Source organism: Xenopus tropicalis, chromosome 6 (assembly GCF_000004195.4).
Source record: "Xenopus tropicalis strain Nigerian chromosome 6, UCB_Xtro_10.0, whole genome shotgun sequence".
NCBI lineage: Eukaryota > Metazoa > Chordata > Amphibia > Anura > Pipidae > Xenopus > Xenopus tropicalis.
The window spans coordinates 8933947-8961936 of NC_030682.2; the positions used below are offsets into that span (position 1 = coordinate 8933947).

The 27990-nt window shown below is 45.3% G+C and overlaps 1 protein-coding gene across 1 annotated transcript in view; it reads left to right on the top strand.

Moving 5' to 3' along the window:
* Window positions 1-27990, top strand: part of vipr1 (vasoactive intestinal peptide receptor 1) — a 136260-nt gene that overhangs the window by 19819 nt on the left and 88451 nt on the right. Inside the window, exon 2 of the mRNA XM_031904019.1 lies at window positions 27444-27540. Within this exon, the coding sequence (XP_031759879.1) occupies window positions 27444-27540 (97 nt within the window). The remainder of the gene's footprint in view (window positions 1-27443; window positions 27541-27990) is intronic.

Below are 27990 nucleotides of genomic sequence, written 5' to 3' on the forward strand. Positions count from 1 at the left end.
TAATAAATGTAATAGAATTGTGAATGGGAGGATCATTAATTATAAAAAGGATTTGGGGGGTTATTGTGGATAACAGTTTGTGCAACTATAGGCAGTGTCAGTCGCTGTGTGTTAAAACTAATAAATTCATCTCTTGTGTAAAGTGGACATTAACTTTAGAGATGAAAGCATTGTTTTGCCTGTATATATAGATCCCAGGGAAGACTTCACCTTGGGCGCTGGTCCATAGGATGGATATTAATGAGCTGGAAAGAGTACAGAGGCGTGCAACCAAACTAGTAAATGGAATGGAACAATTAACTAATAAAGGAAACCTCTAACAGTTGGGTTTGTTTTCTCTGGAGAAGAGTCCCATGCAAGGGCATATGATAACTCTCTACAGATGCGTCAGAGGGCATTATAGTCAGATACTGGGGGGGGATCTCCGATACAGAAATGAACAAAAGGCATCAAGAGGCCACCCATTCAGCCTGGAGGAATGGAATTTCACCTGAAATAACGCAAATGGTTCATTGACGTGAGGGTGGTGAGGCTGAGGAATGCTCTGCTGGGTGATGTTGTGTTGGCAGATTATGGGGGAGGGGTTGGTTGGAGGGGGGCTTTTTGGACAGGCTACAGATTTTATGGAGGTATATATGTATGTACATGTATTGTGAATCCTAATACAGGTATCCCTTATCCGGAAACCCATTATCCAGAAAGCTCCAAATTACGGAAAGCCTGTCCCCCATAGACTCCATTTTAATCAAATAATTTAGAATTTTAAAAATGATTCCCTTTTCTCAGTAAAAATAAAACAGTACCTGTACTTGATCCCAACTAAGATATAATTACCCCTTATTGGGGCAGAACAGTCCTATTGGGTTTATTTAATGGTTAAATGATTCCCTTTTCTCTGTAATAATAAAACAGTACCAGTACTTGATCCCAACTAAGATATAATTACCCCTTATTGGGGCAGAACAGCCCTATTGGGTTTATTTAGTATATTGGATTTAGAAGAGATGGCATCCCTGCAAAAGTGCTCAGGGGAGCACAAGGAAGAGATTAGGAACATTTTCTAGGGTTAATATCATGTTTAGGCTTCAGGCCAGTTTGATTATAAATATTTAGTGTAATTAATATACTCCTACATATCCCATGAATATAATTGAGGACAAGTAGCTCTGTGATAAGGGGAGAGATCAAGCCAACGACCTGCTGAGTAAACCATTTAAAAGGCACAATAATTTGGATCGGCGTCTGGCCGGTAAATAACGGTGAGAGAGAGTTTCCAGGATGCGGACGTCAGGCTTCTTGACTTGTGGGTTATACGTCTGCCATTGTGAGCTGTCTCGCAAGTGCCGCCTGAGCCGGGGAGGGTACAGGAGACTGAGCAGACTCAGTAGGGCTTATTTACTAACATAATGGGCAAAATTGCACCCGTCCAAAGGTACCTGTATACAGTAGGGATGCACCGAATCCGGGCGTTTTTTTAAGGATTCGCTTTCGGCCGGATCTGCAGTCCGAAAGGGTTAAATGGGCAGTGAAAAAAAATTTTCGGCTTGCACTGCGGCGATTTTTAACCGCTAATTAGGATTTGGTTCGGGATTCGGCCGAATCCTGCTAGGTGGGTTTGGGGGTTCAGCTGAACCCAAAAAAGTGGGTTTGGTGCATCCCTACTATACAGGAATGGGATCTGTTATCCAGAAAGCTCTGAATTAGGGGAAGACCATCTCCCATTAGATTGTAATCTAATAACGCAAAATTTTTAAATATATTCCCCATTTCTTTGTAATACTCAGGGCTGTATTTATATATAGGCACCGAGGGCCTGTCCCTAGAATGGCAGCCTTAGGGGGGGAGCCCTATATAATCAATGAAGCTTAAAAAAATAAATAAATGAATAAAAACCCTCCCCAGTCTGGATAACAGGTCCCATATCTGTATTATCCTCTATACCTGAGTTCCGGGAGGAAAAAGAATCTCGAATGGGGGGATCAATGGGGCCTTCTGGTTCTAGGTACGAGGGGCACCGGGTTTATCGATGGAGAAACCATGTTGTGTAAGTGGGAGAGGAAAGTGTAAATGTACAGGGTCGGACTGGGGTATATGGGGCCCACCGGTGCTGCTACCCCAGGGACCCGCCCTCTGACCCTCCCCCAGCCCCTCCCACCTATGCGCACTACTTATATTTACTTGGAGGGCAGCAGGGAGTGATGGGAGAGAGCAGGCAGGGATGGGGTCTGGGTTGGTGGGACCCACCGGGTTTTTTTTCCAGTGTCCTCTGACCCAATCTGTAAAAGTGCTCCCACCCCCACCCCACTCGGAAAATATCTTATATATTATGAATAATATACGGTGCTGTTTCCACTTTGGGCTAAACATTAACCCTATCTGTAACAATGGCCCCTTTATTGGAGCTCCCTATAATCAAAATCAAAATGAATCAAAATAACTCTCAGCTTGGTTGGGACTCCCAACCAAGCTGAGAAAAGGATGTATTCTGGTAATGGAAGGGATGGAAAGGGTTAAGCTCCTGTTTACATTTGGCCGGTTTGCCCCGTGCAGAACAATAAAAGGAACCACAACCTTCTGACTCTCTCATCACCTTATTTGCCCTTAAATCTGTCCTCTAAGCAGCTGCTACACTCACTCCCCGTGCTATTCCCTCTCCTGCCCTCTGTGTTACTCCTACGGCCAAATACACTCCCGGGGGTCTCTGTATCCTAAACAACAGAATGCTCTGTTATACAGATAGCTAGAATCTCAGCCATAAAGCAGGGCAGGACTGCTGCTTACAATGGGGGGGATCAGATAGGATCTGTGCCACTGTGACAGAATGCTCTGTTATACAGATAGCTAGAATCTCAGCCATAAAGCAGGGCAGGACTGCTGCTTACAATGGGGGGGGATCAGATAGGATCTGTGCCACTGTGACAGAATGCTCTGTTATACAGATAGCTAGAATCTCAGCCATAAAGCAGGGCAGGACTGCTGCTTACAATGGGGGGGATCAGATAGGATCTGTGCCACTGTGACAGAATGCTCTGTTATACAGATAGCTAGAATCTCAGCCATAAAGCAGGGCAGGACTGCTGCTTACAATGGGGGGATCAGATAGGATCTGTGCCACTGTGACAGAATGCTCTGTTATACAGATAGCTAGAATCTCAGCCATAAAGCAGGGTAGGACTGCTGCTTACAATAGGGGGGGGGGGGGGATCAGATAGGATCTGTGCCACTGTGACAGAATGCTCTGTTATACAGATAGCTAGAATCTCAGCCATAAAGCAGGGCAGGACTGCTGCTTACAATGGGGGGATCAGATAGGATCTGTGCCACTGTGACAGAATCCTCTGTTATACAGATAGCTAGAATCTCAGCCATAAAGCAGGGCAGGACTGCTGCTTACAATGGGGGGATCAGATAGGATCTGTGCCACTGTGACAGAATCCTCTGTTATACAGATAGCTAGAATCTCAGCCATAAAGCAGGGCAGGACTGCTGCTTACAATGGGGGGGGGGGGGGTCAGATAGGATCTGTGCCACTGTGACAGAATCCTCTGTTATACAGATAGCTAGAATCTCAGCCATAAAGCAGGGCAGGACTGCTGCTTACAATGGGGGGGGGGGGGGGATAGGATCTGTGCCACTGTGACAGAATGCTCTGTTATACACATAGCTAGAATCTCAGCCATAAAGCAGGGCAGGACTGCTGCTTACAATGGGGGGATCAGATAGGATCTGTGCCACTGTGACAGAATGCTCTGTTATACAGATAGCTAGAATCTCAGCCATAAAGCAGGGCAGGACTGCTGCTTACAATGGGGGGATCAGATAGGATCTGTGCCACTGTGACAGAATGCTCTGTTATACAGATAGCTAGAATCTCAGCCATAAAGCAGGGCAGGACTGCTGCTTACAATGGGGGGATCAGATAGGATCTGTGCCACTGTGACAGAATGCTCTGTTATACAGATAGCTAGAATCTCAGCCATAAAGCAGGGCAGGACTGCTGCTTTGTGTCAAAAAGGACAGAGATGTAACCATTTGAGTACACTCCCTTCTTACTTTTTCAATACACAGTCTCTATTTCTGGCGTTTCAGCCATTGCACTGACATGATTTTGCCCTTGGAACACAGAGAAACATAAAACTGCAGTGCCATAAAGCAATTTCTTAATAGTAACAGATGGGGGTGTAATTGTGTTTTGACCCCTGTTATGTTATAGCTTTAACACTCGCCACCGACATCAATAAATAATAGTCCTAATCCGCAGTAAATGAAGAATGATTGGACCAGGGACCGCTGGGAATGCTGGGAATTCTGGGAATGCTGGTCACATATAATCAATAGCCCAGGGATCCAGCAAACAATATGTCCTGTGAGTGTGATGGATATTTCCCAAGGAGATTTCTGTGCTGTAAGATAACGAAACCCAGATGTGCAACAGTAACACAACTCGACTGATCCGTTTGCTACAAATACTTATTATATGTCCTGCATTGTAATACAAATGGGAAACAATGTTGCATATTCTGTTTCTCCGACTGTGAGGCTTCCATTTGCCTCCATTATATTATAGAATTTGGTATCTCTCTGTACAGGCTATGAGCAAACTTAGGGGGCTGTTCCTGCTGAATTGTGCTTAGTGCAGGGGAATCCCTATGTGCCATAGTTTTATGGTATCTCTCTGTACAGGCTATGGGCAAACTTAGGGGGCTGTTCCTGCTGAATTGTGCTTAGTACAGGGGAATCCCTATGTGCCATAGTTTTATGGTATCTCTCTGTACAGGCTATGAGCAAACTTAGGGGGCTGTTCCTGCTGAATTGTGCTTAGTACAGGGGAATCCCTATGTGCCATAGTTTTATGGTATCTCTCTGTACAGGCTATGAGCAAACTTAGGGGGCTGTTCCTGCTGAATTGTGCTTAGTACAGGGGAATCCCTATGTGCCATAGTTTTATGGTATCTCTCTGTACAGGCTATGAGCAAACTTAGGGGGCTGTTCCTGCTGAATTGTGCTTAGTACAGGGGAATCCCTATGTGCCATAGTTTTATGGTATCTCTCTGTGCAGGCTATGAGCAAACTTAGGGGGCTGTTCCTGCTGAATTGTGCTTAGTACAGGGGAATCCCTATGTGCCATAGTTTTATGGTATCGCTCTGTACAGGCTATGAGCAAACTTAGGGGGCTGTTCCTGCTGAATTGTGCTTAGTACAGGGGAATCCCTATGTGCCATAGTTTTAAGGTATCTCTCTGTACAGGCTATGAGCAAACTTAGGGGGCTGTTCCTGCTGAATTGTGCTTAGTACAGGGGAATCCCTATGTGCCATAGTTTTATGGTATCTCTCTGTACAGGCTATGAGCAAACTTAGGAGGCTGTTTCTGCTGAATTGTGCTTAGTACAGGGGAATCCCTATGTGCCATAGTTTTAAGGTATCTCTCTGTACAGGCTATGGGCAAACTTAGGGGGCTTTTCCTGCTGAATTGTGCTTAGTACAGGGGAATCCCTATGTGCCATAGTTTTAAGGTATCTCTCTGTACAGGCTATGGGCAAACTTAGGGGGCTGTTCCTGCTGAATTGTGCTTAGTACAGGGGAATCCCTATGTGCCATAGTTTTAAGGTATCTCTCTGTACAGGCTATGAGCAAACTTAGGGGGCTGTTCCTGCTGAATTGTGCTTAGTACAGGGGAATCCCTATGTGCCATAATTTTATGGTATCTCTTTGTACAGGCTATGAGCAAATTTAGGGGGCTGTTCCTGCTGAATTTTGCTTAGTATAGTGCTTAGTTGTCTCTCTATTCAGTCTGAGCTTAATGGGGTCTTTCCTGCTGCAGCTAAACATAAAGAAACCCCATCAGGACAGACCCCATTAGTTCACGCCTCGTCGGTGCTGCTCAGTGTTTGCAGTTGTTGTTTATACAGGTCCTGCCCGGCATTGTGCTCCATTAATGTACGAGATAAATTGCTTATTAGCAGGTAAATACAGAATAACTGCCTGCGATAGGGTGGCTGTGGGTGCACGCTACCAGTGACAGTTGGCTTTAAAGGGGAAGTATTACTTATGTAGTACAAGGCTTTGAGGGTGCTGGAGGAACTTGGAAATGAACACAGTGCCTACAGGTTGAAGATGGTATTGCATCAGTTTATTCCTCACAAGTTTAAAGGGAAACTAAATCCTAAATAGAATCTGTACATGCTGTATTATGTATACTGTACTTACTGTACCAGCCCAGGGTAACAGTAATGATCCAGCCCTCCGTAGTTGCCCCAGCAGATCCCCATCTTGGATCTGGTTTGGCCCTTTATTATGTCAGTGGCACTGCACGTGCTCAGTGGGCTGCTGTTGGCAAGCAAAGCTTATGGGTCAGGGGAAATTATCTAGCAGAAAGTTACATCTGCCATAGAAGCTGATGCTGTATTCAACTCTGCTGCAGGCTGCGCTGGTTTCTGAGCTGCCATGTAAAAATCAATCTGATTTCTAAAATCTGCCCCTTCGACTAGAAGAACTAGGCAAGGACGGCGCCCTGATACAGGCTGAGACCTGCAGTGTAACAGGAAGGTGAAACGCGCTGTGTTTGTATTGGAGCTTTATATGGAGAATAAAGTGCAAGGTGTCAGGCAGCCACTGAGCTGGGACTGAAGCCAATGGTTAGGGTCCCCCCCGAGGGGGTAGAACCAGCGGCAACTTGGCTATGGGTGTGAATTTATCCTGCACACCCCCCCCTGTGCCCTGTTTTACTGTGTACCCCCACATAATGCAGCCAATAGAACTTCAGGGTGTATATAGAGGCCAAGCTAAGCAACATGGCAACTCCCACCCTTATATATAACTGGAAATATACAGGGAAGGAATGTAAGCAACATGGCAACTCCCACCCTTACATATAACTGGAAATATACAGGGAAGGAATGTAAGCAACATGGCAACTCCCACCCATACATATAACTGGAAATATACAGGGAAGGAATATAAGCAACATGGCAACTCCCACCCTTACGTATAACTGGAAATATACAGGGAAGGAATGTCGGCAACATGGCAACTCCCACCCTTACATATAACTGGAAATATACAGGGAAGGAATGTCAGCAACATGGCAACTCCCACCCCTACATATAACTGGAAATATACAGGGAAGGAATGTCAGCAACATGGCAACTCCCACCCTTACATATAACTGGAAATATACAGGGAAGGAATGCAAGCAACATGGCAACTCCCACCCTTACATATAACTGGAAATATACAGGAAAGGTATGCAAGCAACATGGCAACTCCCACCCTTACATATAACTGGAAATATACAGGGAAGGAATGTCAGCAACATGGCAACTCCCACCCTTACATATAACTGGAAATATACAGGGAAGGAATGTAAGCAACATGGCAACTCCCACCCTTACATATAACTGGAAATATACAGGGAAGGAATGTTAGCAACATGGCAACTCCCACCCTTACATATAACTGGAAATATACAGGGAATGAATGTAAGCAACATGGCAACTCCCACCCATACATATAACTGGAAATATACAGGCAAGGAATGTAAGCAACATGGCAACTCCCACCCTTACATATAACTGGAAATATACAGGGAAGGAATGTCAGCAACATGGCAACTCCCACCCATACATATAACTGGAAATATACAGGGAAGGAATGTCAGCAACATGGCAACTCCCACCCTTACATATAACTGGAAATATACAGGGAAGGAATGCAAGCAACATGGCAACTCCCACCCTTACATATAACTGGAAATATACAGGAAAGGAATGCAAGCAACATGGCAACTCCCACCCTTACATATAACTGGAAATATACAGGGAAGGAATGCAAGCAACATGGCAACTCCCACCCTTACATATAACTGGAAATATACAGGAAAGGAATGCAAGCAACATGGCAACTCCCAACCTTACATATAACTGGAAATATACAGGGAAGGAATGTCAGCAACATGGCAACTCCCACCCTTACATATAACTGGAAATATACAGGGAAGGAATGTAAGCAACATGGCAACTCCCACCCTTACATATAACTGGAAATATACAGGGAATGAATGTAAGCAACATGGCAACTCCCACCCTTACATATAACTGGAAATATACAGGGAAGGAATGTTAGCAACATGGCAACTCCCACCCTTACATATAACTGGAAATATACAGGGAATGAATGTAAGCAACATGGCAACTCCCACCCATACATATAACTGGAAATATACAGGCAAGGAATGTAAGCAACATGGCAACTCCCACCCTTACATATAACTGGAAATATACAGGGAAGGAATGTCAGCAACATGGCAACTCCCACCCTTACATATAACTGGAAATATACAGGGAAGGAATGTAAGCAACATGGCAACTCCCACCCTTACATATAACTGGAAATATACAGGGAAGGAATGTTAGCAACATGGCAACTCCCACCCTTACATATAACTGGAAATATACAGGGAATGAATGTAAGCAACATGGCAACTCCCACCCATACATATAACTGGAAATATACAGGCAAGGAATGTAAGCAACATGGCAACTCCCACCCTTACATATAACTGGAAATATACAGGGAAGGAATGTCAGCAACATGGCAACTCCCACCCATACATATAACTGGAAATATACAGGGAAGGAATGTCAGCAACATGGCAACTCCCACCCATACATATAACTGGAAATATACAGGGAAGGAATGTTCTGCCCAATGATATAACTACAGAGGTGTATAACGCACTGCCAAATACTTGTTCTTTGATACTATACTTCCCCTTTAAATGAAGTCCCTTCCATACACCTTCCCGGTAACTAGTGATGTCATACACGATCCCATTCTATTTGCAGAATTGCTCCCTGTTTTGCCCCCAGGGGGCGGGAGACTCGTGCAAGACAAGGGTTTCGTGATGAACAGATGGTCGTTAGTGCTAATTACAGAGCATGTGAGTTGATGGGTTTGCCCTGGAGCTGATACATTGCTCGGTCTTTGGCATTTTTTTTAAAGGTGCAGTTTGCCTTTAAAATTGACTTTTAGCCTGATGTCATCGGCAATAGTCTCACATAAACAGCTCATATATAAAACCCTGCTTCATCTCTATAAACCATTTTTATATAAATATACTTTAGCAGTATGTGCCATTGGGTAATCCTAAATAGGAAACTGCCATTTTAGGTACTAAGGGCCGCCCCCTGGGTTCATAGGAGTCACAGTGCACACAAACAAGCCAAGGCACACATACATGCTAGGCCCCATCAGCCAATGAATGGGCAGAGTTCTGCCTTTTGCTCCCACACTACTTCCTGTTACAGTTAGAGCTGCATCACTTCCTGTCAGCTGATCTCTGAGGGGGCACACAGCCCATCACTAAATGGCGGCTCAAGGGAAAGGATGTAAAAGGGCAATATTTACTGATATATATATTCCAGTTTGGGGAGATTCTTTTATAGGGCCCTTAATAGGATATAAACTGTCTGTTGGTTACGTATTCATTCTGGGGGTGTAAGTTTCAGATGGGAGGGGGGCAGTGAGATTAAAGGGGTATGTTTGCTGATGTCATAAGATAGAATCAGTGCCTAGTGATGTCATAAGTAGAATCAGTGATGTCAGGCAGTTTCAGTGATGGCTCCTCTTGGCCTGAGCAATATATATATATATATATGGGGCTTTAATAGGCAAACGTGCGGTGTTAGTGCGCGGTGTTTGTACAAGAGGCAGATAGAAGGGAAAGGTAAATATTGTCGGAGTTGTACAAGCGCGGCGCTGGGTGAACATATTTACAAGTGGGCTCTGTGTTTGCCCCATGTGTATCCAAGGGCCCCAGTCACTTATCTCCATAATGATATAACAATAGCACGTGGGGGGGGCGAGGGCCGGCACCCTGGGAATATTCATGGTAACCGGAGCTGGGAGAGATTAGCGAAGTAAGGGAAAGAGATAGGGGCACAGCCATATGGGGGCGGGGGGAACCAATAGGTTTAAGTGCGTCTGGGGGATTAAAGGCCTCATTTTGTATAGGGAAAGATCCAGTGTAGTGATGAGGCAATAAGGCCAATAAGGAGAATATATTAATTAGGCTCTTTTGCTTCTACAAAGTTAATTAATTAGTGCATTTCCCAGGGGTGGTTAGGGGGATGGAGCACAGTTACCCCTTTGTACAGTTCAGCAGGAACAGCCTCATAGCCTGTACAGAGAGATACCATAAAACTATGGCACATAGGGATTCCCCTGTACTAAGCACAGTTCAGCAGGAACAGCCCCCTAAGTTTGCCCATAGCCTGTACAGAGAGATACCATAAAACTATGGCACATAGGGATTCCCCTGTACTAAGCACAATTCAGCAGGAACAGCCCCCTAAGTTTGCTCATAGCCTGTACAGAGAGATACCATAAAACTATGGCACATAGGGATTCCCCTGTACTAAACACAATTCAGCAGGAACAGCCCCCTAAGTTTGCTCATAGCCTGTACAGAGAGATACCATAAAACTATGGCACATAGGGATTCCCCTATACTAAGCACAATTCAGCAGGAACAGCCCCCTAAGTTTGCTCATAGCCTGTACAGAGAGATACCATAAAACTATGGCAGCATAGGGATTCCCCTGTACTAAGCACAATTCAGCAGGAACAGCCCCCTAAGTTTGCTCATAGCCTGTACGGAGAGATACCATAAAACACTGGCCTTTTAGTCATATCTACTAGTTTGTTTCCCCTTTATTATTAAATTAGAGATCTCTCCCTTGCTGAGGTTAAAGGTAAAGGTTAAACTCATACTCAGGGGTAAATGATGCTTGGTTCTGGGATCTCCTTACTAGATATGTACAGGGGTTACTTTTCCTGTATTGTTACAAATCCATGAGAGTAAATGTAGTAATAAGGAGCAGCTGCAGAGCGGTTCAGCCTGACCCCATAGCTTTCCCCAGTAGAACAATCTCACTGTATTGGTTTCCTTCCCTAGGGTGAAACACAGGGCTCTCATGATCATGCAGGAGTTAAAGGGGAAGTTTAAAAAATATATTCTGAGCATAGTGTAGATTTTTTATGCTTGGTTGCTATGGATATTGTGCATAGCAACCATGGAGTAGCTAAAAATAGGCCTTGGCTATAATATAAAGCTGGCCAGGATTTCCCCTCTCTCAGTCTGCCCAGTCAGAGAGTAAATGGAGCAAAGGATTCCCACCCACAGAGGTGCCGGCTGTGCGAGATGCAGGTGTGCGAGGGTGTGTTTAGTACATAAAGGGCAAATTATCCCAAAACCAGATGGTTCCCTGAGTATCAACATCACCTACCAATCACTGCCTGCCCCGGGGGGGAATTATAAAGATCTAATGATAGTAATAGTGACAGTATCCCTATAATTATCCCCCTGTGCTTATATATATATATTATATATATTATGTCCCAGGGCACTCTCAGTATGGGGTATGTCCCACACCACTATCAGTATGGGGTATGTCCCGTATCAGTATCAGTATGGGGTATGTCCCACACCACTATCAGTATGGGGTATGTCCCGTATCAGTATCAGTATGGGGTATGTCCCGTATCAGTATCAGTATGGGGTATGTCCCGTATCAGTATCAGTATGGATTATGTCCCGTGTCAGTATGGGGTATGTCCCGTATCAGTATCAGTATGGGGTATGTCCAGTATCAGTATCAGTATGGGGTATGTCCAGTATCACTATCAGTATGGGGTATGTCCCGTATCAGTATCAGTATGGGGTGTGTCCCGTATCAGTATCAGTATGGGGTATGTCCAGTATCAGTATCAGTATGGGGTATGTCCAGTATCACTATCAGTATGGGGTATGTCCCGTATCACTATCAGTATGGGGTATGTCCCGTATCAGTATCAGTATGGGGTATGTCCAGTATCAGTATCAGTATGGGGTATGTCCCGTATCAGTATCAGTATGGAGTATGTCCCGTATCAGTATGGGGTATGTCCAGTATCAGTATCAGTATGGGGTATGTCCAGTATCACTATCAGTATGGGGTATGTCCCGTATCACTATCAGTATGGGGTATGTCCCGTATCACTATCAGTATGGGGTATGTCCAGTATCACTATCAGTATGGGGTATGTCCCGTATCACTATCAGTATGGGGTATGTCCCGTATCACTATCAGTATGGGGTATGTCCCGTATCAGTATCAGTATCGGGTATGTCCAGTATCAGTATCAGTATGGGGTATGTCCAGTATCAGTATCAGTATGGGGTATGTCCAGTATCAGTATCAGTATGGGGTATGTCCAGTATCAGTATCAGTATGGGGTATGTCCAGTATCAGTATCAGTATGGGGTATGTCCAGTATCAGTATCAGTATGGGGTATGTCCCGTATCACTATCAGTATGGGGTATGTCCAGTATCACTATCAGTATGGGGTATGTCCCGTATCACTATCAGTATGGGGTATGTCCAGTATCACTATCAGTATGGGGTATGTCCCGTATCAGTATCAGTATGGGGTATGTCCCGTATCAGTATCAGTATGGGGTATGTCCCGTATCACTATCAGTATGGGGTATGTCCCGTATCAGTATCAGTATGGGGTATGTCCAGTATCAGTATCAGTATGGGGTATGTCCCGTATCAGTATCAGTATGGGGTATGTCCCGTATCAGTATCAGTATGGGGAATGTCCCGTATCAGTATCAGTATGGGGTATGTCCCGTATCAGTATCAGTATGGGGTATGTCCTGTATCAGTATCAGTATGGGGAATGTCCCGTATCAGTATCAGTATGGGGTATGTCCCGTATCACTATCAGTATGGGGTATGTCCCGTATCAGTATCAGTATGGGGTATGTCCCGTATCAGTATGGGGTATGTCCTGTATCAGTATCAGTATGGGGTATGTCCTGTATCAGTATCAGTATGGGGAATGTCCCGTATCAGTATCAGTATGGGGTATGTCCCGTATCAGTATCAGTATGGGGTATCAGTATGTATCTATGTGCATTTTTGCTAAGTAACAGCACACGGTGTCAGAACAACATGTATCTCAATCAGACTTTCCCCTGAAGACAAATTGCAAGGCCGCTGCGCAGCCAGGCAGGACTCCATGCTCAGGAGCTTTGGCTTCGGAGAAAACCTTCTATTTCGGGAAGCGTGCGTGTAAGGCCTGGTGCGCTCTGCGCTCATCTTGGGTGGGCCGCTCCTGTGCTTCTAAGGGGGCCGTGCCCCGGGGGGCTTTTAGCTTTTTGCTGGTGAAATGCTGTCACGGCGCTGTTTTCCCCCCGAAGGCACCAGTAGAGATGTGCTATACATCTGTTTCCTACAGCGCCACTGGGACTTCTTTCTATGGGCGAGGGGCCCATATATGCAGGTCTCAAACGGGTCTGTTTAAAGAATTAGATAAAAAATGTGTATTTGCAGCTGAAAATGATTGATTGTGTTGTGTAATGTAACATTGTTGGGAATAAAAATGGATTTATGCATAGAAAATTGTATGTAAATACCCTGCTTTATGGCTGAGATTCTATCTGATCCCCCCCCCCCCCATTGTAAGCAGCAGTCCTGCCCTGCTTTATGGCTGAGATTCTAGCTATCTGTATAACAGAGCGTTCTGTCACAGTGGCACAGATCCTATCTGATCCCCCCATTGTAAGCAGCAGTCCTGCCCTGCTTTATGGCTGAGATTCTAGCTATCTGTATAACAGAGCATTCTGTCACAGTGGCACAGATCCTATCTGATCCCCCCCCCCATTGTAAGCAGCAGTCCTGCCCTACTTTATGGCTGAGATTCTAGCTATCTGTATAACAGAGCATTCTGTCACAGTGGCACAGATCCTATCTGATCCCCCCCATTGTAAGCAGCAGTCCTGCCCTGCTTTATGGCTGAGATTCTAGCTATCTGTATAACAGAGCATTCTGTCACAGTGGCACAGATCCTATCTGATCCCCCCCCCATTGTAAGCAGCAGTCCTGCCCTACTTTATGGCTGAGATTCTAGCTATCTGTATAACAGAGCATTCTGTCACAGTGGCACAGATCCTATCTGATCCCCCCCCCATTGTAAGCAGCAGTCCTGCCCTGCTTTATGGCTGAGATTCTAGCTATCTGTATAACAGAGCATTCTGTCACAGTGGCACAGATCCTATCTGATCCCCCCCCATTGTAAGCAGCAGTCCTGCCCTGCTTTATGGCTGAGATTCTAGCTATCTGTATAACAGAGCATTCTGTCACAGTGGCACAGATCCTATCTGATCCCCCCATTGTAAGCAGCAGTCCTGCCCTGCTTTATGGCTGAGATTCTAGCTATCTGTATAACAGAGCATTCTGTCACAGTGGCACAGATCCTATCTGATCCCCCCATTGTAAGCAGCAGTCCTGCCCTGCTTTATGGCTGAGATTCTAGCTATCTGTATAACAGAGCATTCTGTCACAGTGGCACAGATCCTATCTGATCCCCCCCATTGTAAGCAGCAGTCCTGCCCTGCTTTATGGCTGAGATTCTAGCTATCTGTATAACAGAGCATTCTGTCACAGTGGCACAGATCCTATCTGATCCCCCCATTGTAAGCAGCAGTCCTGCCCTGCTTTATGGCTGAGATTCTAGCTATCTGTATAACAGAGCATTCTGTCACAGTGGCACAGATCCTATCTGATCCCCCCCATTGTAAGCAGCAGTCCTGCCCTGCTTTATGGCTGAGATTCTAGCTATCTGTATAACAGAGCATTCTGTCATAGTGACATCCTATACATATAATGCAATTAATTCTGTACTTGTATGAGGGCCATGAAATTGTGTCTGGAATCCTACAAACTCCCAACGGCTATGTGAATATTTTGCCATTAAAATGCACTGCATGGAGAGAGGAGGGGGGTCGGAATAAAGATGTTTTTCCTTATGGCGAATGACTGACAGTTGATTGAATAAACAGGCCGGTAGCTTAAAGCGACGGCTACAAAACCAGCTGCTTCTTGTCTTCAGCCTTTAAATTGGGGGAATAGTAACACAAATCTTGTTCCATTTCTGCCCCTAATAGAATCCTAAGCAACCCTAGGGCCACTCTCTGATTGTCCAGATTGGGTCCAATCACAAAGCTCAGTGCTGTTTGACCTTTGAGCAGATCTTGTCTTTAGATCAATGTGGCTTCAGGCACTTGAAAAGCTGGCTGTCTCTGTATGACTTAGCTGCTTTGGTACGTAGTGGGGCTGTCACTTTGGGAGCACTATGGGGCCTATAGTAGCGGGGGGGGGATTATAGCCTCTGGGAAGGGACTGGGGCTGTGGGATAGCAGGTATAGTAGGGAGAGATGGTGCCTATAGTAGCAGTGGGATAATAGCCTCTGGGAAGGGACTGTGGCTGTGGGATAGCAGGTATAGTAGGGAGAGATGGTGCCTATAGTAGCAGTGGGATAATAGCCTCTGGGAAGGGACTGGGGCTGTGGGATAGCAGGTATAGTAGGGAGAGATGGTGCCTATAGTAGCAGTGGGATAATAGCCTCTGGGAAGGGACTGTGGCTGTGGGATAGCAGGTATAGTAGGGAGAGATGGTGCCTATAGTAGCAGTGGGGGGATAATAGCCTCTGGGAAGGGACTGGGGCTGTGGGATAGCAGGTATAGTAGGGAGAGATGGTGCCTATAGTAGCAGTGGGGGGGATAATAGCCTCTGGGAAGGGACTGGGGCTGTGGGATAGCATTTATAGTAGGGAGAGATGGTGCCTATAGTAGCAGTGGGGGGATACTAGCCTCTGGGAAGGGACTGGGGCTGTGAGATAGCAGGTAAAGTAGGGAGAGATGGTGCCTATAGTAGCAGTGGCATAATAGCCTCTGGGAAGGGACTGGGGCTGTGAGATAGCAGGTATAGTAGGGAGAGATGGTGCCTATAGTAGCAGTGGTATAATAGCCTCTGGGAAGGGACTGGGGCTGTGAGATAGCAGGTATAGTAGGGAGAGATGGTGCCTATAGTAGCAGTGGGGGATAATAGCCTCTGGGAAGGGACTGGGGCTGTGAGATAGCAGGTATAGTAGGGAGAGATGGTGCCTATAGTAGCAGTGGGGGGATAATAGCCTTTGGGAAGGGACTGGGGCTGTGGGATAGCAGGTATAGTAGGGAGAGATGGTGCCTATAGTAGCAGTGGGGGATAATAGCCTCTGGGAAGGGACTGGGGCTGTCGGATAGCAGGTATAGTAGGGAGAGATGGTGCCTATAGTAGCAGTGGGGGATAATAGCCTTTGGGAAGGGACTGGGGCTGTGGGATAGCAGGTATAGTAGGGAGAGATGGTGCCTATAGTAGCAGTGGGGGGGATAATAGCCTCTGGGAAGGGACTGGGGCTGTGGGATAGCAGGTATAGTAGGGAGAGATGGTGCCTATAGTAGCAGTGGGGGGATAATAGCCTCTGGGAAGGGACTGGGGCTGTGGGATAGCAGGTATAGTAGGGAGAGATGGTGCCTATAGTAGCAGTGGGATAATAGCCTCTGGGAAGGGACTGGGGCTGTGGGATAGCAGGTATAGTAGGGAGAGATGGTGCCTATAGTAGCAGTGGGATAATAGCCTCTGGGAAGGGACTGGGGCTGTGGGATAGCAGGTATAGTAGGGAGAGATGGTGCCTATAGTAGCAGTGGGGGGATAATAGCCTCTGGGAAGGGACTGGGGCTGTGGGATAGCAGGTATAGTAGGGAGAGATGGTGCCTATAGTAGCAGTGGGGGGATAATAGCCTCTGGGAAGGGACTGGGGCTGTGGGATAGCAGGTATAGTAGGGAGAGATGGTGTCTATAGTAGCAGTGGGGGGATAATAGCCTCTGGGAAGGGACTGGGGCTGTGGGATAGCAGGTATAGTAGGGAGAGATGGTGCCTATAGTAGCAGTGGGGGGATAATAGCCTCTGGGAAGGGACTGGGGCTGTGGGATAGCAGGTATAGTAGGGAGAGATGGTGCCTATAGTAGCACTGGGGGGATATAATAGCCTGATCTTGTTAACTAATTAAAAAGTAAATTCATTTACCTAAAACAACCAGTCTATGAATATTTGACTTACAAGACAAATAAATCCATTCATGTAGTTGTGTAACCAATGTTAAATAAAGGAGACGCAGCTCAATAATGTAAATGGCTGCCCACAAAGAGAGCGAGGTGATTCATATAAGTAGCTAAACAGTTAGATTAAAAAGCTCATTTTATTGTCTGATAAAGAAACCAATTCAATCAGAAATATGAGTAAAGCAGTTCATACAAAGAATTAGAGATCAGTAACAAAAGATACAAAAACACAAAACCATTATGACTTATGAAGACCATAAGGTTTGTGTTTCTACAGAAAGACTTGTCTTCTCTTTGGACGTTCGGGTTACTCAGTGATATATTTATGGCGGATGTGCCTGTAACTGTCTATGTCTACTTGCCCTTTTTAATAAGTTTGTTTTTTTCTGCTTTAATCCGGTGCTTCATAAGAAAGGTCAGGCTTGTTATGCTCAAAAATCTATGTGTTAGCTATCATTGAAGTCCGTTGTGTTCTACAGATAGTCTTGTCTTCTCTTTGGGCCTTCAGGTCAGTCTACTTGCCCTTTTTACTAAGTTTGTTCTTTTCTGCTTCAACCCAGTGCTTCATAAGGAAGGTCAGGCTTGATACGCTCAAGTATCTATTTGTTGACTATCTTTGATGTCCATGGTGTTCTACAGAAAGTCTTGTCTTCTCTTTGGGCCTTCAGGTTACTCAATGATATATTTATGGTGCATGGGATTGTAACTGTCCATGTCACTGCTGGTCATGCTCTTCCTCATTCTCCTTAAACCTTAAACCTCAAGCCTACTTGCCCTTTTTAATAAGTGTGATCTTTTCTGCTTCAACCCGGTGTTTCATAAGGAAGGTCAGGCTTTATATTCTCAAGGATCTATTTGTTGACTATCTTTGATGTCCATGGGGTTCTACAGAAAGTCTTGTCTTCTCTTTGGGCCTTCGGGTTACTCTATGGTATTTTTATGGTTCATGTGGCTGTAACTGTCTACGTCACTGCTTTCCCCTTAAACCTCAAGCCTACTTGCCCTTTTTAATGAGTTTGTTCTTTTCTGCTTCAGTCTAGTGCTTCATAAGGCAAGTCAGGCTTGATACGCTCAAGGATCTATTTGTTGGCTATCTTTGATGTCCATCGTGCTCTACAGAAAGTCTTGCTTCTCTTTGGGCCTTCAGGTTACTCAATTATATATTTATGGTGTATGTGACTGTAACTGTCCACGTCACTGCTGGTCATTCTCTTCCTCATTTTTCTTAAACCTCAAGCCTACTTGCCCTTTTTAATGAGTTTGTTCTTTTCTGCTTCAGTCTAGTGTTTCATAAGGAAAGTAAGGCTTGATATGCTCAAGGACCTAATTGTTGGCTATCTTTGATGTCTATCGTGCTCTACAGAAAGCCTTGCTTCTCTTTGGGCCTTCAGGTTACTCAATGATATATTTATGGTGGATGTGACTGTAACTGTCCACGTCACTACTGGTCATGGTCTTCCTCCTTTCCCTTAAACCTCAAGCCTACTTGCCCTTTTTAATGAGTTTGGTCTTTTCTGCTTCAGTCTAGTGCTTCATAAGGAAAGTCAGGCTTGCTATGCTCAAGGACTTGTTGGCTATCTTTGATGTCCATCGGGCTCTACAGAAAGTCTTGTCTTCTCTTTGGTCCTTTAGGTTACTCAGGGTTATATTTATGACTGATGTAACTGTAAAGGTCCCCATACACTATAAGATCCGCTTGCTTGGCGATGTCGCCAAGCGAGCGGATCTTTACCCGATATCCCCACCTACGGGTGGGCGATATCGGGTAGCAAGTTGCTTAAAAAAAAAATAATGCGGCCATGGGGCAGTCGGTTCGGGGACCGCATCAACGAGCGGATGCGGTCCCCGATCCGACTGGATTTTCTAACCTGGCCAATCGATATCTGGCCAATTTCAGACCAGATATCGGTCGGCCAGGCCGCTCGTTTCTGCCCAAACACGGGCCGATTAGCTGCCGAATCGGTCCAAGGGACCGATATCGGCAGCTTCATCGGCCCGTGTATGGGGGCCTTAATCCATGTCACTTCTGGTCATTCTCTTCCTCATTTTTCTTAAACCTCAAGCCTACTTGCCCTTTTAAATGAGTTTGGTCTTTTCTGCTTCAACCCGGTGCTTCATAAAGAAGGTCAGGCTTGTTATGCTCAAGAATCTATGTGTTAGCTATCGTTGAAGTCCGTTGTGTTCTACAGAAAGCCTTGCTTCTCTTTGGGCCTACGGGTTACTCAATGGTATATTTATGGCTGATATGACTGTAATCCACGTCACCGCTGGTCATGCTCCTCCGCTTTTCCCTTAAACCTCAAGCCTACTTGCCCTTTTTAATAAGTTTGGTCTTTTCTGCTTCAACCCGGTGCTTCCTAAGGAAGGTCAAGCTTGATATGTTCAAGAATCTATGTGTTAGCTATCATTGAAGTCCGTTGTGTTCTACAGAAAGTCTTGTCTTCTCTTTGGGCCTACGGGTTACTCAATGGTATATTTATGGCTGATATGACTGTAATCCACGTCACCGCTGGTCATGCTCTTCTGCTTTCCCTTAAACCTCAAGCCTACTTGTCCTTTTTAATGGGTTTGGTCGTTTCTGCTTCAACCCGGTGCTTCATAAGGAAGGCCAGGCTTGATATGCTCAAGAATCTATTTGTTGGCTACCAGCACAAAGTTCAAAGACATCTGTACCATATCCTCCATATAATATATCCTACCATTAAGATAGCTGCCTGACCATAAATCATATGTGATCATATGTGGAAATTCTATCTGATCTTGCAGAATCTGTGAACATCTTTATCTACTTTTTTCCAACGAGCTATTTAAAGAAATTTAATTTGCCATAATTGCTTTGCTGTGCTTATTTTGTTTGCCAATCACTATCCCTGAAATTTCTATATTGACTTAAAGCAGAGTCAATACTGTCCCCTTTTCAGATGTACAATAACAAAGGCAAATATTTGCCTGGATCTTTATTATTATTAGTGCTAATAGTAGTAGTTGTAGAGATCACGCCATTTAATTGTCACTGCATTGCTTTTGTGAGTACATAGTAACCAGTAGTTTGTACAACACGCTGCTAAGATTATCTGACAATACTTAATTATTAGGTTGTTGTGTTGTTATTAATCATTTATATCATGTATTATCTAGAAGCGCTAGAGTATAGGTCAGGGGTACCCAAACTTTTTTTTTTTTTTAGCCATGAGGAACATTTAAATATAAAAGAGTTGGGGGGCAAAGAAAAACTTCCTAGGGGGTGCCCAGTAACGTTATTTGGTAGCCCAATATGGACTGGCAGCCTACAGGAGCATCTGTTTGGCAGTATACATGGTCTTTGGACCCCCAAAACTTGTCTTTGAGCCAGAAATGTAAAAATGAGCAACATCCAATGGGTTGGTGAGCAACATGTTGCCCCTGAGTCACTGGTTGGGGATGACTGATAGAGGTTATGATTACTTTGCTGCTACGTAGGGGGAACAAAAAGGGTTCCAGCTTGACCTTGAGGGCTTCAAGTCAAGTTAATGATAAGCAATCTAGAGTTTGGGCACTGGATTGTTGATTGCCTCACACAGTGTCCAACTGGCCCACCATGGTACCATGTGGTTCTTCTCACTTAAACATGGCCTTGTATGCCTATACCATTGCCATGCCTTATTCTTATATGAGAGAAGTGGGGAAGGAGTGATATTGAGGGACAGATAGGTGAGTGCATTTATAGTGACTGGAGAAGGTTAAGTGAAGAGAAGGAGCGTGGCCCTGGCTCCCCATTGTGACACTGCTGCAGCCACAGTTTGAGTTTGATTACCGGTAGGAAGCCAAGGGCCAGTAAGAGGGGTGGAACTGGTGGGTCATAGAAGAGCTGGTGCAGACCTGAAAGCATTCCATGATCTCAGACAGTTACATTTCTTTACATCCACGTGGAAGTCCCTGGCATTTTAGGGGCAAGATGTACAATCCCATGAAAAGAAGTAGGTTATCACCAATGGAAGCACTCGTGCCACCTATTTAAACAAAAATGGTGCCTAGAGAAGCTGCCAGTTGCTATGAGGTTGATTTCGTTGTTGATCCACTTGTAGAACTCAGACCCAAACCGTGCTGCCGCCCTACCCTAACCCTGCCCACCATTTCCAGAAAACCTATACATTGTCTAAAATTCATGCATGTTCAAGGGTAAACAGGGTAGTTGACAGTTGACAGCATGGGCAGGACATGTTCACCTAGTGCCTCGGTGCAAATGTACAGCTCCTGCAGACACAACATGGCTACTGGCAACAGATTATAGGGGATAACAGTAAATTTTCCCGTACAAAATGTTGCCTGATGTTAGCCATGATGTAAATGTTACCAATTCCTATTCCCTATTCTGCATCGGAGGCTACCTTCAGTACTATATGTTCGCCAAGGGGCATAAGAGATATTATGATTGGATGAACATGGCTTGGAGGCTACAGAGAGCCTTTTGGAGATGGTGGGTTAAATTAATCAGCCAGTGCCCCCCCCCATCACTATTTGCTTTATCTCCTACTCGCGTGCCACGAGTTCCGGGTTGGGAACAATACAGTTGCCACACATTGCAATGGTTTTGGTAAACTTGAAGCCCAACTTCACAAAGGCAATAGACCATGAACCTGTGCTGTAGCCGAGGAGACTGACAGATCTGTGTGTTGTTCCATTCCTCACAACTCATTTGTTGTTTGCACAGCAGGTTAGCCGTATCTGCCACCTCAAACACTCTCCGGTGAGAAAAAAAATAATGGAGTTTTGTTCTTGCAAAGATTGAAAGGCCAACCCTGACTTACACGTTTAAGGGCTTAATTACCGTTGTCACAGGGGCAAGTGTAAGACCAATAATAAATGCAAATGTATAGGACCAGCGCCTGGGCAATGGTCAAAAAAGTTGGAGAACATTCAAAAAGAAACTTAGGGTTCTAATTATAAGCTGTGATTGGCTATTCCTAGCCCGTATATGCACTGGCAGCCTACAAGAGGCTCTGTTTGATAGTACTCATGGGTTTTATGCAACCAAACTTGCCCCCAAGCCAGGAATTCAAAAATAGGCCACTGAGGGCATCATCCAAGGGGTTGGGGAGCAACATGTTGGTTCCACTGGTTGGGGATCACTCATTTAGAGCTTAATGTGCTCCTCTGGCCATGCTTGATTTAGTTGGCCTCTTGGGTATACATGGGTATAAATCCTTATATTATAGATCTACTTGGTTTTGTTGAACTTCTGTTGTCCCCACTTCTCAGTAGATCCCAGGACTAGAGATGTAGTTAATGGAATAGGACTGGACTGTCCATCTGGAGATTAGGGAAAAAGTAAAATATCCCAAGGGGTTTTTACAGAGGACCAGTCTGTCCAAAGGCTTTCTGTAAGTTACTACCATTCTCATGGTATGTGGCCCCTGGAAACTGTCAAAGAAAGAGGCTATCAAAGATAATCAACCTACTTCTGGGGAAAAAATGTTTGGTACCCTAGGGATAGAAGGGTTAGATATGAAAGCTATGAAGGCTTCAATGTCTGTTCATCAATGAGACAAAGGATGGTTGTGGTCCTACAAAGGAGACAAAGGGTTTGTATGGGACCAGAACATCCTTTCCGCCACACATTGACAGTGCCCCATAAATCATTATGAGACCCCAAGCCAATACATGGGATCTCATAATGATTTATGGGGCACTGTCAATGTGTGGTGGAAACAACATAGCCCATAGCCTTGTGTGAAATAGAAGTATTGTGATACTTAAATCTGCAGTTAGTGTAGATATTGTATATATAGTTTATAAACCAGTATAGAGCAGGGGCGGAACTATAGGGGATGTGGGGGGGGGGCACACTCCCTTGGGGCCCTCTGGATGCTCGCGGGCATGCAAATCTGCAGCGAATACTTAATCCATACAGGGTGGGGGGCTCAGCTGCTCAGGAAAGGTGGCAACCCTATCATTGACATCAGACTTACTATTATCACATGTAGGTGCAATGACATCATATCTAAAAATCAGGTGCAATGACAGCATAGCTAAAAATCAGGCGCAGTGACATCACATGCAGAATATAATGACCCCCTACTGAACCATTTGGCTCCGGGTGCCTCAACCCCAGCCTAGATATAAAGGCAACCCGAAACTGTTGTATTGGGGCAGCACAATGGGAAATGTCTGATGGGTTATAATTGGTTTTACTTACCCTTTACTGAAATGTTATTCTGAGTATGTGCTTTTCTACAGAATAATATCAGCAGTGTTATTTACATATATAGGACCCATTAACCGAAATGTTCTCTGAATAAGGGGTCGTTCTGGTATTTTGATCCCCACACCTTAAGGCACCTAACAAGGATTTATGTAACTTAAGGTCCCCATACACCTTAAGATCTTCTCCCGATATCCCCCACCTACGGGTGGGCGATATCGGGAGAATCCAGGCTAATTCGATCGTTTGGCCCTGGGGCCAAACGATGGAATTATAATGACGAGTATAGGCAAAGTTGGTCCGGGGACCGCATCAACGAGCCAATGCAGTCTTCAATCCGACTAGATTTTCTAACCTGCCCGATCGATATCTGGCCGATTTCAGGCCAGATATCGGTCGGGCAGGCCTGTCGGTAGTGCCCATACACGGGCCGATTAGCTGCTGAATCAGTCTAAGGGACCCATATCGGCAGCTAGAATCGGCCCGTGTATGGCCACCTTTAGGATACGAGAGCAGTGCCTTGTACAGATAATGGGTTTCCAGGTAATAGATCCTGTACTTGTAATAATATGAGTTGCATTCTGTGCTGTTACAAGTTTCCTTTTAAAGGGGTAGTTGTAAATAAACTTTTATTATGTTATAGGTGTTGATATTCTGAGACACTTTGCAATTGGTCTTAATTTTTTGTGGTTTTTCAGTTACTTTGTGTTCAGCAGCTCTCCAATTCAGAATTTCAGTAGGTGTCTGGTTGCTAGGGTCTTGCTTACCTTAGCAACCAGGCGGCGCTTTAAAGAAGAGACTGGAATATAAATAGGAGCGGGGCTGAATAGAAAGACATATAATAAAAAAACAACCATCATTATAAAATTGTTAGTTTACAGATTAATAGTTCTCGGCTGTCGGGGTCATTTGAAAACTGGAAAGATGTAGAAGTGGCAAAGAAGGCAAATAGCTTGAAAAGTACAAGAAGTAAATAATGAAGACCAATTGCAAAGTTGCTAGGAATAGGGTATTCTATAACGTATTAAAAATGCTGTTGGGAGTATAGAGAAGCGATGGCTTGCAGGGAGGCTGGGCTGTGCTGCTAGGCTGTGTCAGTGCGTGCTGCCTGCAGTGCATTCTAAGCAGCTCTGTACTTACCGTCACGCACACTCTGTATATAAATCAATAGTGGGGATAATGGTGATAGCAGGCAGCATGTTATGGCTTGCCCCCGCACCTCCACTGACCAAGCAGTCTCTCCCCGTGTGTATATTAGCCTGACTAATCACCTTGCGTGCAAACTAATTAGAAAGGGAGATTATGAGAGGGATTAGGGAGTCGCAATGGCAGCTTCATTGATCCTGCGCTGGGCGAGCCCAGAATTCTACATCGGGCACCGTCAGCACCGGATCCCATGTACCAGTGGTCCAACCAGCAGTCAGTAATAACCACATCCCCCTGGGTTCAAGACCCCCCTCTTTAGTATGTTATAGAATGGCCGATTCCAAGCAACTTTTCAATTTTTTCATTTCAAATGGGGGTCACTGACCCCGGCAGCCAAAAACCTATTGCTCTGCAAGGCTCCAGTTTTATTGTTATTGTTACTTATTATTATTAGGGATGCACCAAACCCACTTTTTAGGGTTCCCTACTTATTATTAATTACCTTTCTATTCAGGCCCTCTCAATATTCCAGTCTTTCATTCAAATCAAAGCCTGGTTGCTAGGGTAATTTGGACCTTAGCAACCAGATAGCTGCTGAAAGTTCAAACTGCAAAGCTGAATAATAAAAAAAAAAACCTCAAATAATAAAAAATGAAGACCAATTGCAAATTGTCTCATAATATCACTTTCTTCATCATACTAAAAATTAAGTTGAAGGTGAATATCCCCTTTAAACTGAATATACCCCCTGTTTATAAGGGGCACTTCCTTAGGGTAAGGCATAGCCTATCAGCTTTCTATAGTAATGGGAGCTGCCATTTTGCAGCCACATTGGGCAGATATTGACCAGTCATGATGGAGCATTGGAAGCAATGCTGCAACTGCTGCTTATGTTTAAAGGGGTAGTTATCAGGGGCAAATGAATTGCATTGGCCCTGGACTGTGCCCCCCAACCCCTGCTGCTTCCCGTGCCCCCATCATGCCCCAACTCCTCCCCGGCTTAGGGTTGCCAGCCAGGCCCGGATTTGTGGAAAGGCCACAAAGGCCCGGGCCTAGGGCGGCAAAAATTGGGGGGCGGCATGCCGCCCCGCTGCACCAAAATATTAAATTTTATTGCGCATACGGAGCAATAGGGACCTCTCCCCCACTGCTCCGTATGCGATTGAAAAGGGCCGCGCATGCGCAATCGCGAGTTTGCGCACGCGCGGGGGCAGGTTCGCCGTTCGCGCATGCGCAGGGGGTGTTCGCCGTTCGCGCATGCGCAGGGGTGCGCGACAGAGAGGGGGTGGCCTCGGGGCGCCCGGCCTACAAATCCGGCCCTGTTGCCAGCAGCAAAGGCCAGACAAAGGAGGTGGGGTGATGGAAGTGGAGGGCGGAACGGATTTCAGGGGGCAGGCCAATGATCTAGGCGGGGCTATGATGTCATGTTTTTGCAATTTGATGGGCCTTTGTCCCTAAAAACTGCCCCAGCCCGGGGTAGCTGTGACACAACGATCATCTTCCTTCTTCAGTCTTCAAGCCTCTTACACAGTAGGGTGAAAAGTCGAACGTTGTTACCGGCCCTTTAAGACCTACTTTCTATGGCCGTTGCTGCCGTGCCACTCCAGTAATGAAATATTTGATTTCATTTGTCAGAAGTCCCTGCCCCCTTCTGATAAGGCTCCTGTCCTTTCCCGGGGCCCTTACTGTAAATCATTTACATTAGGAGAGCAGAACCTCGCTTGTCTCGCCGCAGTCACATCGGATAACTTGGGTCACGGGGTGAGAAAATGTTATCGGGGCCTGGGATTCTGGTAACTGAGAGCTGAGATGTAGATATGTTTCTTATCAGGTGGGGGCAAAGTAAGTGCGCCGTTATGGCAGGAAACCACCCTGGGAACCACTACGATAAAAAAAATGCAGATAATACACAGGAGCTTGTCATTTATTATTTAGAAATGCTCTGTTATACAGATAGCTAGAATCTCAGCCATAAAGCAGGGCAGGACTGCTGCTTACAATGGGGGGATCAGATAGGATCTGTGCCACTGTGACAGAATGCTCTGTTATACAGATAGCTAGAATCTCAGCCATAAAGCAGGGCAGGACTGCTGCTTACAATGGGGGGGATCAGATAGGATCTGTGCCACTGTGACAGAATGCTCTGTTATACAGATAGCTAGAATCTCAGCCATAAAGCAGGGCAGGACTGCTGCTTACAATGGGGGGATCAGATAGGATCTGTGCCACTGTGACAGAATGCTCTGTTATACAGATAGCTAGAATCTCAGCCATAAAGCAGGGCAGGACTGCTGCTTACAATGGGGGGATCAGATAGGATCTGTGCCACTGTGACAGAATGCTCTGTTATACAGATAGCTAGAATCTCAGCCATAAAGCAGGGCAGGACTGCTGCTTACAATGGGGGGGGGGGTCAGATAGGATCTGTGCCACTGTGACAGAATGCTCTGTTATACAGATAGCTAGAATCTCAGCCATAAAGCAGGGCAGGACTGCTGCTTACAATGGGGGGATAGGATCTGTGCCACTGTGACAGAATGCTCTGTTATACAGATAGCTAGAATCTCAACCATAAAGCAGGGCAGGACTGCTGCTTACAATGGGGGGGATCAGATAGGATCTGTGCCACTGTGACAGAATGCTCTGTTATACAGATAGCTAGAATCTCAGCCATAAAGCAGGGCAGGACTGCTGCTTACAATGGGGGGGATCAGATAGGATCTGTGCCACTGTGACAGAATGCTCTGTTATACAGATAGCTAGAATCTCAGCCATAAAGCAGGGCAGGACTGCTGCTTACAATGGGGGGATCAGATAGGATCTGTGCCACTGTGACAGAATGCTCTGTTATACAGATAGCTAGAATCTCAGCCATAAAGCAGGGCAGGACTGCTGCTTACAATGAGGGGATCAGTTAGGATCTGTGCCACTGTGACAGAATGCTCTGTTATACAGATAGCTAGAATCTCAGCCATAAAGCAGGGCAGGACTGCTGCTTACAATGGGGATCAGAGAAGATCTGTGCCACTGTGACAATGCTTTGGATATTAAGGGTCTCTTTTCATTTTATCATAATTCTAATAAAAAAGATATCACTAATCACTTGAATAATTCTCCTTGTCCTAGGTTTTCTGCATGCCCCCAGAATGTATCATCATGGCGGAGATCGCCCAGAAACATGACGAATGCGTGCAGATCTCTGAAGCTGAAAACCATACGTTGGGTAAGAGGAGACATTTCCTACATAATCATGTTTGTGATGTCTGTAGCCAAAGCAGTTGAGCCTCTGAGTGATGATGAGATAAGTTGTCCTCTGTCTCCATCTGTGGTTTCTGTAAACATCTCGGCCAAGTATTATAAGTGAAACGTTGATGGATGTCATTAGGGTAACAAAGCAAAACGGAAACCCTGGACTTAATGATGGATGTTATTAGTCTTGGCAGTGGGAGAGACATAAATCACTTCTGGGGAATACAAAGCTGTTTTGATGGAGTTTCGCTGATACCTTTATTGAACTACTGGAGATGGATAAAAGATTAGATATTGTGTTTAATAGGATGGAAAGTGCTCCAAACTTGGCCTGCATACATAACGTTGGTATTGGTGGTCACACAAGAAGAATGTAGACCAGTAACCTTGGTGGAGGAATCTAGGCCAGTAACCTTGGTGGAGG